This window comes from Myxocyprinus asiaticus, chromosome 33, assembly GCF_019703515.2.
Source record: "Myxocyprinus asiaticus isolate MX2 ecotype Aquarium Trade chromosome 33, UBuf_Myxa_2, whole genome shotgun sequence".
Taxonomy (NCBI): Eukaryota; Metazoa; Chordata; class Actinopteri; order Cypriniformes; family Catostomidae; genus Myxocyprinus; species Myxocyprinus asiaticus.
In genome coordinates, this window is record NC_059376.1 from 3,420,589 (window position 1) to 3,440,255 (window position 19,667).

General features: G+C 37.0%; 1 protein-coding gene across 2 annotated transcripts in view; it reads left to right on the forward strand.

The window, feature by feature from the left end:
• Positions 1-19,667, forward strand: part of LOC127424737 (interleukin-17 receptor B) — a 64,813-nt gene that overhangs the window by 18,449 nt on the left and 26,697 nt on the right. For both annotated transcript variants that reach the window (XM_051670164.1, XM_051670165.1), the window contains exons 7-10: positions 318-457; positions 596-664; positions 5,978-6,044; positions 17,440-17,520. In XM_051670164.1, the coding sequence (XP_051526124.1) occupies positions 318-457; positions 596-664; positions 5,978-6,044; positions 17,440-17,520 (357 nt within the window). The remainder of the gene's footprint in view (positions 1-317; positions 458-595; positions 665-5,977; positions 6,045-17,439; positions 17,521-19,667) is intronic.

A 19,667-nucleotide genomic window follows, 5' to 3' on the forward strand; every position in this document is an offset into this window, starting at 1 on the left:
ACACCTATCATATCACTTCTGAAGATATTGATTTAACCACTGGAGTCTTATGGAATACTTTTATGCTGACTGAATATTCAGCTATTCTTCTGAATATTTTACTATATGCAGAACTTTTATTCTTCATTTGTTTTCACCAATAGAAGGAAAGTCATACACATTTGGGATGGCATGAGGGTGAGCTATTTTTGGTTGAACTATTCCTTTAAGTGTTTGTTCAAATGCTGAGTAATGTTTTTTTTTTTTTTTTTTTTTTTTTGGTTAATGTTCCTCTTCCTGAATTTTAAATTTGATTGACTTTGTGTTCTTAAATCTAGATAAGTGGGATGCTGGTATTTTTTCAGTTTTTCATGATGATAAAATAGTGGTGACCTTCACTACAAGCTCAGCATCAGAAATATACACCATCAGACTGAGAAAGGGAACTCATATTCTTCAAACAAAGGAAATAAATGGGGTAAAGTAGGTTTTTCTCGAGCATTTTCTTACATACTAAATGATTTAAAAGGACATGCACAGACTGAATAACCATCAACTCTCGTCTTCTTTTTCACATAGTTTCTCTTTCTATTATTTGTTTGTGTTTGTCCTGCAGGGAGGAAAAGTGCAAAATCATACAGAAGAAGTGAAATACACGGGCACCTGTGAAGAGCTTTTGATATCGGTGACTATAAAATGGGTTTTGAATCTGATTTCTGATGTCTGTGCTACACCTCATGTGACCTTAAAATAAGTCATGCATTATTCAAATTAATGGTAACAAATGTTCTAGTGCTAAAGAAATGTGCATTCGGACATTTCGGAATGCCTTTACAAACTCTTTGAAATGCCAAACATTCAGCAGTATCATTATGAAGGGTGTGAATTACTGTAATAATACATAAGCTGTGATTCTGACCATTTGCATGGCAAAACATTATTTTCTTAATCAGTATTTTTGTATTGTTGTCCAGGAAAATATCGGTAACACTTTGCTTTAATGTTTCCTAATGATGTTAAGGGTTTATAAAGGGGTGCATTAATTACTTATAATTAATTTACAAATGCTTTATAAATCACTGAAATGCAGTTATAGCAATATAATTATATGCATAAACAGGGCAACCTTCATGCAGTACTTGCCAAATAGTGAGCAATTTGAACTCACATGTTATAAATGCTTAATAAACACACTTATTTATACTTTTTACTTTGTGATATATTATCACAAACAAAAAATGCTATACTTCATTAAACCTGCGTGAAGTTGGCCCCCCACCCAACGCAAAACGTCGGCAAAATAGTCTCAATCGTTTGTGCTCCGTTTGTGCTGGTTTGTGCTGTAAAAATTTTCATTTGTGCTGGTTCGGTTTTTTAGATATTAAAATAATATTTATAGGTCATTCTGAGGTCACTCAGCCCCCCCACATGCTCCAAATTTACCCAAAATAGGCTCAATCATTTGTGCTTCGTTTGTACTGGTTTGTGCCGGTAAAAGTTTAGTTTGTGCTGCTTCGGTTTTTAAAATATTAGACATTGAATTATAGACGATGACGTCACTCAGCCCCTCACATGCTCCAAATTCACCCAAAATAGTCTCGTTTGTTTGTGCTTCGTTTGTGCTTGTTTGTGCCGGTAAAAGTTTTGTTTGTGCTGCTTCGGATTTTTAAATATTAGACACTGAATTGTCTATGTATTATAATAAAATAAAATAATACATAATATACTATGTATATATATATATATATATATATATATATATATATATATATATATATATATATATATATCACTTACCCCAAACCTTTGAATGGTTGTGTATCATGGTTTCCATGAAAAAAAAAAAAAAAAAAAAAAGCAGCACAACTGTTTTCAACTGATAATAATTATGAATGTTTCTTGAGCAGCAAATCAGCATATTAGAATGATTTCTGAAGGATCGTGTGACACCGAAGACTGAAGTAATGATGTTGAAAATTCAGCTTTGATCACAGGAATAATTTACAATTTACTATATATTCAGATAGAAAACAACTGTTTTACATTGGAATAATATTTCACAATATTACTGTTTTACTGTATTACTGTATTATATGTATGTGGAACTCGTGACTCAATGAATTAAGAATTAAGCCAAAATGATTTTATTTTTGAAATTTAATTACTGTGTACTATCGAACATCCATTAACACAAATAATGAACCTTTAAAAACTTAAACTTAAAAATATGTGATGATTTATCACATGTGTCCAGATGCCAGGCTTAAAATTGTGTATTCCCTTTTTTGTGTTTTAGAGAACTTGTTGTATTTAACCGTTTCAGGCATGAATTCAATCCATTTCTGAAATGGAACTTCAAGATCAAAAGTCCAGCAATCTTTTGGTCTGGGTGAAAGGGACCCTGGCTCAAAATCAGTGTCATCACTACTGCCATTTGTTTCATGATCACATTCATGAGTAAACCCTAAAGCAGTCCAGATGTTGTGTCTATTTAATTTAACAAAAGTTTATAGAGCCTTTGCAGTGATCTTGTTTTCTAGCTGCTTACTAAGCTCTGTCCAGATTAGGAGTAGCTATGTTGCCATTTTGGACTATGGCCTCTTTAGATGAACACAGGACAGTGAAAATGTAATCTCTGTCGACTGCTGGTTTCTTGGGCAGCTGGCATAAGCAAAACATAATTACCCACTTAAATAATCCTGACTCAAAAAATGTCATGTTCAGTATAAACTTATTTTTATGTATTACTGTATTGGTCCAAATATAAGGATAATATAATATAGTAATAATATATAAGGATAATATATCTTATATTAGGACCAATATGGTAATGTTGACCCCTAGATGCACAATGTATTCTAAAAACTAACATGGGTCACATGTGCAACTGTAATTAGCATATATTAGTATTAGCAATGAGTTTTCTGTTCAATAAACATCGACAATCTTAGCTCTCTTGAATGTTGTACCATTATTCTTAAAGTTAACAAATAATATTGTAACTGACAGTGTTAAAACATTGTAATTACATTGGCCAGAAATTTGATTTAGTAACGACTTTTGTAGTTTGATTTATATCGACTTTTTCTCTACTAACTCTACACTAATTTGCACAAAAGCATCTTGAACAGAAGTGTCACTTGCGCCTAGTGTTGGCAGTGAAGTGTAGCAGATGATACTCCATGTAAATAAATAAAAAGTTCAATCAGGAAAGACCAGTGAATGAAGTAAAGATAATTGTTTATTGAACAAATGATGTGATGATTAGTCTTGACAGAAAGTCTTCGGCAATTGGACTCTAAAAGTGTGTTAACATCGAGGAGATCTGCGCTTTTGTTCTCGTGCCCAGGGCTGAGCGAAAGTGAGTGACAGAAAAAAAGTCCGACAGACACCAGATGAATATTGAGCTGCTGCTGTCTGAACACCAATACGTTTTTAATAAACACCATAGTGACTACAAAAACATTGATAAGAAGGAGTTGTTGTATTAAAACATCTTCATCCAACATTTTGGTAAGAGATTGAAATGACAAACCCGAAATAAAATGCTCACTGCTCATAAATCGTACTGACTACACACAAAACAAGATAGACCTATTTTAGAAATATATAATGTAGTAGCCTAATATATAGTAATCAGAATGACTGAGACTGCTACTAACCTATATTTGATTTTGTGACCATTAAGTGATCTATTTTATTCCGTCAGTATTGTATGCAATAAATATCAGCATTTATAATTCGCCTGTAATTCAGTGTCTAATATTTAAAAATCTGAAGCAGCACAAACGAAACTTTTACCGGCACAAACCAGCACAAACGAAGCACAAACAAACGAGACTATTTTGGGTGAATTTGGAGCGTGTGGGGGGGGGGGGCTGAGTGACCTCAGAATGACCTATAAATATTATTTTAATATCTAAAAATCCGAAGCAGCACAAACCAGCACAAACGGAGCACAAAAGATTGAGACTATTTTGGGTGAATTTGGAGCAAGTGGGGGGGCTGGTGACGTCATCGTCTATAATTCAATGTCTAATATTTTAAAAACCGAAGCAGCACAAACGAAGCACAAACGATTGAGCCTATTTTGGGTAAATTTGGAGCATGTGGGGGGGCTGAGTGACCTCAGAATGACCTATAAATATTATTTTAATATCTAAAAAACCGAAGCAGCACAAACGAAAATTTTTACAGCATAAACCAGCACAAACGGAGCACAAACGATTGAGACTATTTTGGCGACGTTTTGCGTTGGGTGGGGGGCCAACTTCACGCAGGTCTTCAACAAATATGCCACAATGCAGTAAATAGTCTATTATGGTGAGATTACAAGGAGGGATTATGTCAGATTGCTATAGGTCATTTTGATATTCCTAATTGTGATATTGTGACTGATTTCACTTTTACTTGTCAGTGACAAAAAAAATTGAGTTACTCCGAGTGGTGTCTCAACTTACATATCATCAAAGTGTCATGGAGAGAGAGAGAGCGAGGACTCAAATGCAGAGTAGCAGTGAATGGGCTTTATTAGTACAAAAATAAACAAAAACAAACAAAAATGACCCTGTAGGGGAACAGTCCAAGATAGACGCTGATAGACTGGCTGGTCTGGAGGAAGAGGACAGGACTGGACTGGAACAGACTGGACCAGATTAGATTAGACCAGACCAGACCAGACCGGACCAACAGGACACACACCTAACAGGGTGAACAACCTCAACGAACTGGCACAGGACAGAGAACACAGGGACGTGAGGAGGTTAACAAGGGAAGGCAGGTGAGGCGAATTAACTAATAACAAGGTAACAAGGGGGTGGGGCCTAGACATGAGACTGGCAGAAGAGCACATAACAAACCAACACCATCATAAGCCATGTGCTCAAACAAAAAACAGGAGACAGAGAGCACATGGCCAGGAATTAAACACTAAGCCATGTGCTCAAATACAACACAATAAACATGAATGGCCTAAGTGACAGGATCCTGACACAAAGTTGAATTGCCTCTGCAAAACACTTTTCAAATCTTTAAGCCCATCCATAACGATGTATGATAATACTGTTTTCTGTCATGCTTTTCAAAAATATATTTTTCATGTACATGTAATTTTACGAGTTATGTATGAATTAAGTAACAATAATTGTCCCTTCTTATTCACTTAATATGAGGTGGATATCTCAACTTCAGTAACCTCACAGAGATCCTTAATGCAAACTGGACAATGGCCTGTTAATGAGTAGCCCATGAACTATTTATTAATGAGTTACCAACATTAGTAACCTATTAAAGTCCAATATAAAGTTTACATCTGTGAACCACAGGACCAACACCAATGAGTTAAGTTGAGACATCTCTCGGAGTTGCACCATTGTTTTGACATCAATGTGACAAGGAAAGTTACATGAGTTTAGACATTACAGAAATTAACATAAATACAAATGCAACACATTAATTTTCACTATAGTAGTCTATTTTTACTGCATTATAACATAAATTATGTGTTAAAGCATTTTATGTTTTAGATTAAAATACATGTGTTTATAAAGCATTAATAACATGTGTGTTAAGAATAGCTCACAATTTGTCAAGTATTGCATGAAGTCATCCTTTTTTACATGTTGTCATAACTGCAAATCAATGATTTATATTAAATTTATTAATTAATTAATAATCATTAATAAAACCTTTCATATACCCCTGACAACTAAGTGAATATTAAAGCAACATTATAAAGCAACAAGTGTTTAATTTCTGTGCCACTAGTCACCAAACGGAATTGCAAACATAATTGTTTTCAAACAGATTCCAGAGCCCAAAGCAACAAGACAAAATGACTGATTATTTTTGCAATGTGGCGCATTCTTTAACCCTTGAATATATACCAGTATAGTATGTTCCACTTTTGAATATATTAAATTAATTTTCCTGTCCAGCTTCAATCATTTCAAAGGACTTAATATATGAATACACTAATAAAATTTGTATTAAATGACAGATAACACCACAGTTCCAACATTGTCTTGATGGATGTTCTTCGGTTCATCACAAAGTGAGCTGTCCGAGTGAGTATCTCACAATTCATCTTCTCAATCCTCAATTACCAAATGGTTCAGAACATGACAATGGTTAGGGCAATGGCAGAGTGTACACAGAATGATCAACTTTCATTACAAAAGACTTAGTCTAACACAATGCTGTAATTATATTTGTTAGTTTTCTTCTTGTTAGTGTTCTTATTATTATTCTTTCATTTCTAGCTGGCAGTTTAGAGCAGCCCATAGAACCGTACGGCGGCAAAAAGTTGTGATATTTGACACACTGATAAGGGAGAGTCTCATTGCTTGTGGCAAATTTGGAGTGTCTACCTCAAACCCTCTAGCACTAATAACAGCTCAAATATGAACTTAAGCTTATAACTTTTGAACCGTAAGGCATTTAAAAAAAATTTTTTTTTCCTCTGATTTCTTGGCTCATGCAAAGTCATATGCATACTATGGTTTACATTTTTGCTCAGTTAGATTTTGTGGAATTTTTACTTTTCTAGAAAACCTCCTTATCTAGCTCCCCCTAGGGTGTACATTCGATTCACACTAAATTTTTGTGTGTACCATCCAAGGACACAGATGACAAAAACTGTATTCAAAGTCCTTTTAATAGATCTAATGTTTTTTTTAATATTGAACTTCATCAAAATTTGACAGCGAGCACGCCAAAAAGGTCATTATGCAATATCTTGTATCTTTTAGGCCCAGAAATAGTTGTGTACTTATTCTAATGCATGTTGCACAATGTTATCCTTCACTTTAAGACATAACTGACTGTGTTTACTGTCATTTTGGGGAATTTTGATGTGTATTTGACCATTTAGACACGTGTCCGCATTATCACAAGCACTCTTGGAGCACAAAGGCATGTAAAGCACACACAAATAAGATTCCTGTCAGTCAAACAGTGCGCAGCTATAGAAGCAAAGAAATATAAAAAGTCAATCTATTACATTTAATGGAGATCAACCAGTGGTTGTCTTGCTATTGCGATCGATATAATAAGTACCCTGGTGTAGATGTAGAACATAATCTAAATATGTTTATGATCAATATCTGCCAACTATGTTGAGTGGTCCGAACATAATCTGCATCCTGAAAATGATCTTTTGACCGGATTTTAGTAGTGAATGCACTTGGCTGCATAGGAAAGCAAGGATGCTCCCTTGCTCCCTATGTAGTGAATGACAACCTCCAGTGTGCTGTCTGTATGCACTGGTCATTTTCCAGCTTTTGGATGAACCCATTTATTCTCAGTGTGATAATGCACAGTGAATATAGGATTTCTAAGAAGAAATACATTTACATTTATTTATTTAGCAGATGCTTTTATCCAAAGCGACTTACAAATGAGAACAACAGCAGCTAATCATCCTAGGGAAGCAGTAGTAACACAAGTTCTGTAATACAAGTTTCAAAATTGTTTAAGAGAAATACCCCTAGCAAAAGAAAAGATTATATGTTTTTAAAATAGCCCTATAGTCTATGGTCATTGTGTTTAACAACATGCCGTTTCGCTATAAATTGCTGAAATTTAAAGCTGCACTATGTAAGATTTTTTTTGTTAGAAATTAACAAAATGTTATTACTGAGCAAGTACACCAACACTCCGTCTTCCAAACCATGTTTTTGCCATAACCTGATTCACTACGGTAAGCCTATAACAATGATTTATATTTTAGAGCTGTCGGGGCTAGGGATGTGACGGTATCAAACGGTATATGGTATTATCACGATATTGTACTAAATTACAAAATGGGTTGAAAGATAAGTAAACTTTGTTTTTGTTCTTAATTACAACATTTAGTTGCTTGTTTTGTACTTTTTAAATGAAACGATTGTAGGAAACAGTATGTGTGAGCTAGGAATTAAATTAAACTGTCCTTATTCTACATCATTATTATGTAAGGAAATTTATAATGGAATTAGTCGTGTTCGACAACCATTATAAGCAAGATAAATGACAAATAACTGGATTATTTGTCTGAATAAAATTCTCCACCATTAAAATCGTAATACAACGTCTCGTTGTATGTGCTCACAATTTCTATTGTAAGGAATTAGCTTTAATAAGGGAATTATGATTAATTCACTTATTGGAGTAATATTATTCTCATGGCTTATTGAAAATAATATCACACATATTTAGGTATAGCTTTGAAGCAAAATCTTTTAAAAACAAGGATGAGATTATTTATCAACATATACCACAGTCAAATTATCTTTGAATAAAGACAAACATTATTGCTATTCTAAACATAAAACTAATCTAACACATACAACATGAAACACGTTGGTGAGTAGTGACAGAATGATCAATACAGTGAAAATGAACCTTATGGAGTCTGTTGACAATGCCTTAAGAACCATTTATCCTTCTTTGAGTCTAGATCAATTTGCAATCGGCTTACCCAAAATATTTAAATAATACACCAGCACTTTGAGCAAAAGTCTGGAGATGTACTTGCGTGTTGTTGTGTTTCCTTGCATTGCATTTGCCTGTGTTGCGTTTCCTCGTGTTGCTTGCATTTGAAGAAAGTTCGTTCCGTCGATGTCTTGGACTCTGTTATGATCGCGGATAGTTATTGTCTGGATGGCTGATAAAGTGGGCTTTGAAGCGAGGCCTTCTGCAAGGAAGACCCGTGACTCCCATTGGGTGTGTGAACCATGGAGCTGAGAGTGAGAGGCTTCCTCGGGACTTGTGTCCCAAGTTTTTTTTGGACTCTACATGGCACAAAGGATCTGGAAGAAGCTAGAGACAGGACCAAGAGACCGTTCCAAGAGACGAGTTCAAGCGAGGGTTCTAAGAGGGCATTCTTCCTGTTTTGGAAACATTTTAACTAAGATTGGCCGCACCCCAAAGGTGTCCTGAGCCAATCAGAAGTGGCCTTTAAGAGTCACATGGTCGACTGGTTTGTCCTTTTCAAAGTTGATTTACGATCCTTTGTGTGGAGGATCCTTACAAACTCCCGCTCAAAAATAGTGCATGTTTAATCATGAACATTTATATCTTGAAAATGGTGCAAGAGACATGACATTTATTGTCATCAACATTCTCTACGTAAACAAGCAAGCATTTACATACTAAATATGACATACTTTCATAAATATTACATGTGTAAGTAACAAAACATGAAAATCCCTGATTACCAATCATACCGGTTAATTCACTGGTTTTACAACGTGGTAATACATTACACATTATGAGAAACCTGATTGTCGGGGTATATTATCAGGTTAAACCTTGAATAGTTACCATTCTTAGTAGAATGAGATGAATCATACAAGATTAAAGATTATAATCATTGATTTGTTAGTTAGAAGTGATTACAAATCACTACACATATTTTAAAAGGTACATTGGCTATAATCATTAATTTGTCAGTTATAAAAGTAATCACAGGTCAAAGTAGGTATTGTGTACATTGTGGGTTTAAATGCATTCTGTACATTTTAGAGGGTTGACTCAGCGAAGTACAACGTTAATGGATTCCTTTTTAGCTCCTGTTTGCAGAATAATGAGGATCTCATGACTAATTATCGTCCAGAATAAAGAGTCATAGACTTGGCGTTGTTTTGTTCATTGTAATTCAGGAAGATCCATGCAGTCTCTGCTGAGCTAAGAGAGAATGTCTTTGGAATGTGCAGATGGGGAGAGGAGGTGTCCCAGGGGAGAAACAGATGTCACTGTTGTAGGTCCATGTTGATTTCGGGCCTTGGGACTGTCTTCACGAGTCTCCGTTTCCTGATATGGCCGCAGATTTATGCATTAAGGTCACAAGGTGTTACTTGGCCATTTGGTCTTACAGAGGGTTTAAGTTTGTGGAACAAAAAAGGATCTTCTTTACTGGTCAGCTCTGTCATTAGAAACCCTAATTTGAGATTAAGCAGGCATGGGAGAGACGGTCTCCTTCAGCAATTTAGGTGCTATGGATTCGTTTTTATAACTCTCTAATGGCTTGGTGGGGGATCTCTCTGATCAGTGGAATGTGGTGTTGTGTTCATTTGATGGCTTTGTTCATGGATAATCCTATATGATCACAAAGAATTTAACTTTGCAAAGATCAAACCATACAAGATTCAAAGAGACATGGTGGCTTTAAAAAGTCCAATGCTTCTATTTTGCTTTTATCTATTTTATTACAGTTTATTTTCATGAAAATGAACAACTAACAACAATGGTAACATTTTGTGGGAAACGTTTAATTGAAAAAGAAACATGAATTTTAGAGTTTTCTAGTAATTTGGTATTTCTTCCTATAATTGTAAGAGTTAGTTGTTGGGAATGTTGATTTATTGATAGAAATGCTACAGTGCTTTCAGAATCTAAACAATTTGGTTAATTCGTTCTAGAAATTTTTATGGTATTTTGAAATGCTCACAATAACAATATTGTGCATGTTTATTATCACGGTATACCTTATTATTGAATACTGACAAATGTCTAGTTGGGACAGATTTGGCGGGAAATTGCATACTTCCATCAGTCATCCATGCATGCTTACATCATGTCCGTAAATAATAAAAAAAAAGGTCCAGCTATACAGCACGTGTATGTTTTGTGGTGATAAGTGTGGTAGTAGTTTGAAGCGGAAAGCTTGTAGCCACAACAAATGAGCAACATTGACCATGGATCATTCAAGAAGACAACCCTCTGGGGAATCACCCATTTTCAAAATAAAGAAACCTTGAACCGAGAAGAGTCTGCAAGCAAAAAAGGAAAGCAACAGAGCCCGTAATAAAACCCGAAACAACATTGGAATGGCTTTTTAGAGGTGGCGACAACTCCGAGATCTTAAAGGATTTAAAACCAACCCAGAGATGGAGTTTTTCTTGCTTGACAGGTAAGATATTTTATTGGACCAATAGTTAGCCAGGTAGCTGTCTTAGCTTGGTAGTTTTTTAAATAGCATTAGCCATTGTAATGGGCCATTTTATTATGGATTGTGGTACTGCAGTGCTTTCAATTTAATTTTTGAGGAAGGACAATGGAAAACAATTACTTTGTGCTGGTAACAATGCCAATCTCTAAACCAGTTACTACCTTGTTCTATTTGCCTACTAGCTCAGTTATAATTTCCACTGTTTGACTTTATCTGACATGGCTAGCAGTCGTTATGTGTAATGTCACCATTGCCTAACTTTTGTAACATTATTTATTTTAAAACTATTGTTTTCAGTAAGTCAAAACAACAGCGAAAGATATGCTACTTACCTGCTCATATTTTTCGGATATCCATCTTTTTCTTCCTTTTGTTATTTTGATTTTTTGAGGGGAGGGGGCAAGTTTTATTGTCGTTAGTGACATTGGCTCTGATAAGTTGATCACCTGTAACCATGGTTACATCGGTACTCCTCAAACCATCAGAATCATCCGTGCAGAACAGCAGAGCCGAAGCCTGACTGACGTAATTACCAAAATAGTGTTCCACTGCAAGTAACTTGCTGTTTTATTCTTCAAACACTAGAGGGTCAAAAGTTACATAGTGTAGTTTTAAAAAAATGGCATATTGGATGAAACTGGAGACTCTAATCTTTTAACTAAAACAGGTTTCATTGTGAAAACTTAAAAAGGTTTCTTCCCAGATGTAGTTTTGTTGGCATTTCTCCCGCTGAGATCGCCACCATGTTGTTTGTCACGTCTCAGTGCATCAAAATTTACCCCCTACTGATAGCCCAGAGTTTCCTGAACTGAGATCAATTGGTTTAAATTAAATTAAATTATGCATAGCATATAGTGAAGACAAAACACACAGTCCATGCAGGAGGACGCAGGATCACACAAGGTTAAAGCATTGACTATATTAATGTCTATCTTTGGTATTCCCAAGGTAGTACAAACTGATCAGGGGACAAGTTTTTGAGCAGACAATTTGCCAAAGGTCTATGACAATTTCAAACTCACCATAACAAATCTAGTGCATACCATCCTCAAATTCAAGGAACTCTTGAATGTTTTTATCAGACATTGAAATCACATTTGTGGTTGTATTGTATGGAGATGGGTTCTGATTGGGAGGAGGGACTTCCTTGGTTGCCTCTGGGGATTTGTGAGGTTTCCCAGGAAAGTCTAGGATTTAGCCTAAATTAGCTTGGTCATTTGGTCACAATGTTCGGTGACCCATGGAAGTCTTGGTTGACGAATGGAAAGCTCCTAAACCCCCAGAGAATATACGCGATTATGTGAGTGGTTTTTGCTATAGTTTGTATGAGGCCAGAGCTGTAGCTCAAAAGGAGTTTAAGAAATTTAAGATTAAATTGGAGAACCTGTATAATAGAAGGACTGTACGTGGTAGTTTTCAGCAGGGAGATCAAGGGTCTGTTCCAAAACCTAGTGAGGCAGCATTTTAAGACATAGGCGTGCTCCCAACGCCTCCCCACTTATAAATATACTAATCAAATCAATACTGAAATGTATCAATAAAAAACAGTTTAATATGATATGAAACCAGCTATTTTACCCTAAATGTGTGTGTGCTGTGCGTATTTATGCTCATTAGAGGATCGTGTCATTCCTCTTGCGAGTCGAGTCTCACGTGCACTGCACGTGATGAGCGCCATTTGAATGATGCACGGACCTGCCGCCTATGTAGTGCAAATCACTCTCTTATGAGGCATCATTTCATTAAGGATGCTGTCATTTGTTCATGTTTGATGATATGTTGAGATTTTGAAGGGTTTCTGTTTTATTAGACTTTTGGGGGGAGCTTGACCTTAGGTTGAGGATGGGCAATATGTAATAGCATATATTGTAGCGTATGTTGTATGTTGCTACACTAAATGTACTTGTTTCTTGCTGAATGATTAATTAAATGAAATTTAGGTTTAGCATACTAATGTTGTTTTTGATTGCTGGATGTTAACAGCGTGAAAGTCTGAAAATGAAGAAATTGCTTTGAAAATATATATAGAAAATATAAGTTCATACAAGGATACTTTATAACAAGTCCAATTTACATTTGCATGTTATGTAAAATAAGCAGGATTTGCATTCTAATATAAACCTGCAAGCGGCAGTTGTCGGGCTCCAATCAGGATTGGAAAAATTGGCTAAATTTGGCCTGAATTGCCAAGTTGAAAGAACAGACCCTTTAAATACTTTGTATACATTTGAATAGATGTGTTGGAACAGTTTAGAGGATTGTCTTAAGTTATAGCGCCCCCTAGCATTGTAAAAATCTAATTAGAAATGTTTTATCACATACACCAGCAGCCATACCATGCTGGAGTTCAAGACTGGTAGCCCAATAAAGCAAAGTGGGGTTTGTCCTGGTCAGTACCTGGATGGGAGACCTCCTGGGGAACATGATGGTTGCTGCTGGAAGAGATGTTTGTGAGGCCAGCAGGGGGTGCTCACCTCTGTGTGGGTCCTAATGCCCCAGTAAAGTGATGGGGACACTATACAGTGAAATGGTACTGTCATTAGGATGAGACATTAAAGAGATAGTTCACCCAAAAAATGAAAATTCTCTCATGATTTACTCACCCTCCTGGCAACCCAGATGTGTATGACTTTCTTTCTTCTGCAGAACACAAATTATGATTTTTAGAAAAATATCTCAGCTCTGTAGGTCCATATGTAGCAAGTTAAATGATGCCAAAAATGTGAAGCTCCAAAATCCACATAAAGGGAGCATAAAAGTAGTCCATATGACTCCAGCGGTTAAATCCATGTGTTCAGACATGATATGATAGGTTTGGGTGAGAAACAAATCAATATTTATCATATATTCTCCTCCCTGCCCAGTAGGGGGCGATATGCATGAAGAATGTGAATCACCAAAAACAGAAGAAGAATGACAGTGAAAGTGAAGGACAAAGGATTAAATATTGATCTGTTTCTCACCCACACCTCTCATATCACCTCAGAAGATATGGCTTTACTCTTGAATCAATTAGAATAAATGAATAAACATTACATACATTAACATGCATAGTTACACACATTCCTCTCAATATACACTGTTTAAACGTGATTAGCAACATTAACAACATTAAAGTTCATATTTGTCACAAGATGGATACATTATGTGCATTTATGCATGCCGTTTACAAACTCAAGTTCTCTTAAACACACGTGCATGACATCACACTACCGTTTTACATTGCGTTAGGGTGAACTGGCACGTAATAAACTTGATACATGGTTAATTCATTATATTCACCTGAAGCATGTAACATACATTGTGTTTCATATGTGATATACAGTATAATATATCTCACGTTTCTCAGTGTTGTTTTCACACGTGCTATTGGCGTGCATGGAGACCGATGACGGGTTACAACACGGTGTTTAATAAAATACAACTTACATATATACTCAAAAACAGTTACAACTCTTTTAGAACACTTTGTGTGTTGTGTTTGTATGTGTTTTGTGCATTAAATACCTGTAAAGGAGAACATTTACAAGTGAACACTTGAGACACGATGCTTCATCACCGAGGCTTTACTCATGAATGAAGCATATCGTGAGAACTCTCCCTAGCGGTCCGAGATGCATGTATGCACAAATACATACGACCAATAAGGTTTGTGAATTTTCACTACATTTGCATACTGATCTCTAAACATAACACAAGAGTCTCAAAAATAATATTTGACATGGAACTTAAATGTATTATGAAGATTCAACACCTTTTAGCATTATAAAAGAAATTCACAGAATATACATATTCAAATATTTCCAGCATACCACACTTACATCGGCTAAACAACTTGACAAACCAACACTCAGAAAACTAACCTTTTTGCTATGAGGGTCTCTACATGATACATGCCAAATTGCATGCAAATTGGACAAACAGCCTATGATGAGTTTGAAAACTAGCTTTTTTAGAAAATTCAAAATGGCGTAATGCAATGATAAACACATGACTAATAGATATGGGAGAACTAAAAGAATCAGAGGAATCAAGAATTTGAATTCTAGCCCATACGGTTCTGGAGATATAAGCTAAATTGTATTTTCAGTCTTTAAAGTGTCACCCTGTGGCTAATTGTCTAAAATGTCTCCTTATGAAATCCTGAACATGTGTATTACTTTTCATGATAATCGGTCATTCACAATTGAAATTATTGGCAGCTGGAATTTGATTGGCTGTTTGCTGCCATGTTTGTTGATTTGTCCACTTGATATTTTTTGAAAATGTCAGCACTTGTACCAAAGACACACCACATCCTCATTCAACTCATTCAAACTAGACTGTGATCCATTTAAATTTTTATGCCCTTCCCTCAGTCTCACAGACTTGGATGTACATCATTTCTTATGTTGCAAGAGTGTCCACTACTGGCAGAACCAGTGCAGTGGGGTTAAATGGTCTGCACTTACATAGTGCTTTTTTAAACTTAGCAGTTCCAAAGTGCTTTACACTGTGACTCATTCACCCATTCACACACACACTCACACACCAATGATGGCAGAGCTGCCATGCAAGGTGCTAGCCTGGCATTGGGAGCAACTTGGGGTTCAGTGTCTTGCCCAAGGATACTTCAGCATGTGGAGTCATGTGGGCCAGGAGTTGAACTGCCAACCCTGTGATTAGTAGCCAACCTGCTCTACCACCTGAGCCACAGCCACCCCATGGTTGTGGGACACCCTTGAACCCTTAATCACTTGGAGCACGTTGAAGGCTGATGCCAATTTGTGGAATTATTAAGTGATTTTTGCACCTGAGAAAACAACGTTTTTGGTAATGTTTATATTAATGTAAAGTTTAGTTGTAATTTCAGAGGTTTATGTATAAATCTCATATGTTTAATTTTTATTTTTATTAGCATTAATTGTTAGAAAGGATTACACAAGCTTTACAAAAACGAAAATGTTAACATAACAGCACATAGGCTATAACTGTGTGATAAACAGTTTAAGGTAGCTACAAGTATTATGCTGGTAAATCTATATATAACTTTTCTAAACTGCTTAATTGATGTAACTTCACTTTCATTATACATTAGAGTTGTGTGGGGGTGGGGTTTATGAAGCGCGATATACTGTCACATTATAATAGAGTTGCATTGTGGGATATGGTGCTGCCTGAAGCATACATCAGAGTATGCTTGCTCCCTCTGTCAAAATCGAGGGGTTGAGGGTCTGTCAACAGAAACTTCCCTCGCTCACTTAACAAAGTGGAAAGGATTTCCAAAATGGCAGCAGGGATTCCCCTGAGGAGAAGTGCAAGGGAGTTAGCTAGTGGATGTTAAAAGTGAAGTGGAATACAGCGCTAGTGTGGAGCTGCAATCATTTTTAGTTATAGTGCCACCAACTGGTGAAAGTTGACAAAATTTTGTGTGCATCCCCAGAATGTCCTGTTCTTAATGCATACCAAGTTTCATTCAATTTGGACAATTTGGAATTTGGGTTCAGGAGATGTAGACCATTAGTCAAAATGGTCCACGCCCCAATTTATTTTTTTGGGGGGGGCTCATATCTGCCAAATGCTTTAACAAATAAAAAACCAGAAAACCACTGTTGGTCAGGATAAGTTCTGTAGATGATACATGCCAAATTTTATGCAAGTTGCACAAAGGGATAGAGAAGGAGGCACTCGCTCTATTTCTGGTGGTCCAGCAATTTGAAGTATAACTATTAAGCATGGCTCCCAGCTTTCTAACTCTGTCTTTCAGTGCATGTGCACACACACACACACACACACACACACACAGAGCTCCATAAACATCCACACCTTACACATGCATAATCCCTATACTTGTTTTTTTGTAAGTAAACTTTTTTATATTTGCAATTTTTGTCTCTTATGTAGTGGCTTCTACGAACTGGGCCATGGAGTTCGAAACAGAAGGTTTTACAGAAAATTCAAAATGGCAGATTTTTTTATAGATGGAAATCAAATTGGAGATATACGTTTTGTTTGGCTTGACCCAAGGATTTGGAGGAAATAAGAATTTTGATTCTGGCAATTACATTGAGCAAAAATGTAAATGTGCCTATAATAGTGCCAGCTATTACATGCACATGTAATTTTGCTTGCCTGAGTAGTGGGTGGGATTTGTGACCATCCCACCAAATTTGAGATCTCTGGGCCTTACAGTTTCTGATGCCCAGATATATTTACGGAATAAAGAAAATAATAATAATAATAAAATCAGTACTTCACTGCTTAAATGCTTGAACCCCAATTAGATACAGATATTAGCTTTTTTTTTTAAATAAAACTTTTCAGTTCTAAGCCAATTACTTGTAATAAGCTGACAATTTTTCTACTTTGTTCCCAATGACAAATGTTTTTCAGTGTGTCTTCTCTCACCCCATTACATTATCATTGTCAAAAGTATGATTCACAGGGAACACGTGTAATGATAAAATGCTATATATTGTAGCTATACTACAAAAACTGTCTGTCAAATGCATAAATGTAAATAATCAGTACATTTCGTTTGTGGTTTTCAGATGCAGACAGATCTGGGTTGGTGATCGGTATTGGATGTGTGCTGCTGTTTCTTCTCATACTGCTCTGCTGCTGCATACTGCGTAAGCACAGAAATACTTACAGTCCATTTTCAAACTTTCTACCAGAGCCAAATTGTTGTTTCTTTAGGTAATATCTTTTAAGTGACACTGCTTTATTTTGCCAGAGTCAAGCAGTGATGAATGGGGAGAGCAGTGATGAAACACTTGTTGGTTTTTGCTAATTTATTCAGACATTTGTTCATTAATTCAGACATGTTAGTTCCCTTTCAGGTCGGTTACTTGACGTTATGTCGATGATTGATACTAGGAGTCACTCCTGAGTCCCTGATCTCTCTCTCTGAATGGTTTTCCATCATGCCAATTTCATTGGCAGATGTCTTTCAAAGTCCCACCTTCCATGCTCGGTGAGCATATAAAAGGCAGACCGATAGACAGCTTCCTCAGAACTTATCCTTCAGAGTCAAGTATGGATCTCTCTCTTTGGATCATGCCTTCAGCCTTCATTGTGAGTTATTCACAGAGTTCAGCAGACAGAGCCCTCTTGTGTTCCCTGGGTGCCCAGCAAAGTGTATCCTTACATTTACAAAAGAGGATTGGTATTGGTATTGAGAATGCAATGTATTCTCTGTGAATGCATGAGAATGAAAGAATGCTGCCACGTCTACAGTTTTCCACAACACTTCCTCTGTGGAACTCAGACGGGTGTTGCGCAAGGCTGAGACATAGAGCACAGAGAATTCAAGAGAATCCTGCCGGTGCAAGCTTTGCATACCTCTTGCTCTCCATTTATAGCATTTTCACCCATGGAATATGCCAACGAAATTAGACGGAAGAGCCAATTTCATTTGACATATCCCCAGACGTTTGTCCAGCCGGATTAGGTGAATGATATCTGAACGTGCGGTGTCAAGCCACTCTTCAGCGTAAAAGTGCCAACCTTCAAATGGAGCAGAGCTCTCTAGAACGTGCGTGGCATGTGCCCAACTCGGCTCGCAAACACGCTTCATTAGTGAACACCTCTACCGTGCTGAACCACACGGAGGACATTAACAAATGGAATCCCGAACATGTGCTCTTCAAAAAGTTGCGCAATGTACTTGCAGGCTATGAAATGTTTCCTGCCTATTCGTGCTGCAGCCGCTGAAAAGCCACTTTGCTCACAATTTTTGTCAGGACCACACCCTGAAAAAAATTAATGCTCCTCCAGCTTCAGTCCCGTCAAGTGACACTGAGCTGGTAGCGAGATTACAGCGCCCATAACTGAGATACAAAGTGGTGCAGCCAGGCTCACGCCACAGCAGGGAAAAAACCCGGGCCAGCCGAAACGCTCCTGAATATGTCAGATCAGCAAAGAGGAAACCAAAACCCCAACCATTCTTTGGCCTGGCCCAGAAGAAGGCTCGGTTCATGTCTCTTCTCCCCACAATCACTGGTGGGAGAGAGTTCATGTGTTCTTGGAAACTGAAAATGAGAATATGCATCTCAAAGCTGTTGCCCAAAGATACAGTACACATACTCGAAAAAAGAGCTCTTTTTTTCCTCCTCACTCTGCCGCAAACCCACACACTCTCAGCCAGAAACCAAGACTCTGTACCTTTTCATGCTTAACGCAAATGCTTTGAACATGGTACCAGGCATTTCCAGGTGGGAACCGTGATGTTCGGTTACACAGTTCAATGCGCTAGGCAGCCACCTCCCTTTAATTGTGTTGCGTTCTCCACGATTGAGTATTTCCTTGCAGTTTCAAAACACTTAAATTGGTCTGGGCAGTTCAAACTTTTCCAGCCAACTGACTTTCGGAGCTGACCTGCTCTTGCACCAAGGCATTCGCCCATGAGCTAGGCTCTGTTGGGTCTGGACGACTTAACCTACAAAAAAACCCCCCGCTAAAATATGTTTCTTCCTTTATAAATCTGATACAACAAAAATCTTGTGCTAAATCAGAGGAGGTTAGGATACAAGACTATGGATTGCACTGAAATGGCCCAGCCAGCCTTGGTTTTCTAATTGGCGAGATAGAGAGCCCTGCCTCAAATAAATCCCGCTAAAGGGACTCTTTTAGGTGCGGGATGGCACCCGCAGGCAGAGTGGTGAAATCGCCATGTTGCGCCTTTTTGCCCTAAACGGACATTTATTTACAGTCTTATATTCATTGCAGGATTAAAAATCCTGTAGATTTATACATGGTCACACACTGTCAGATGTGG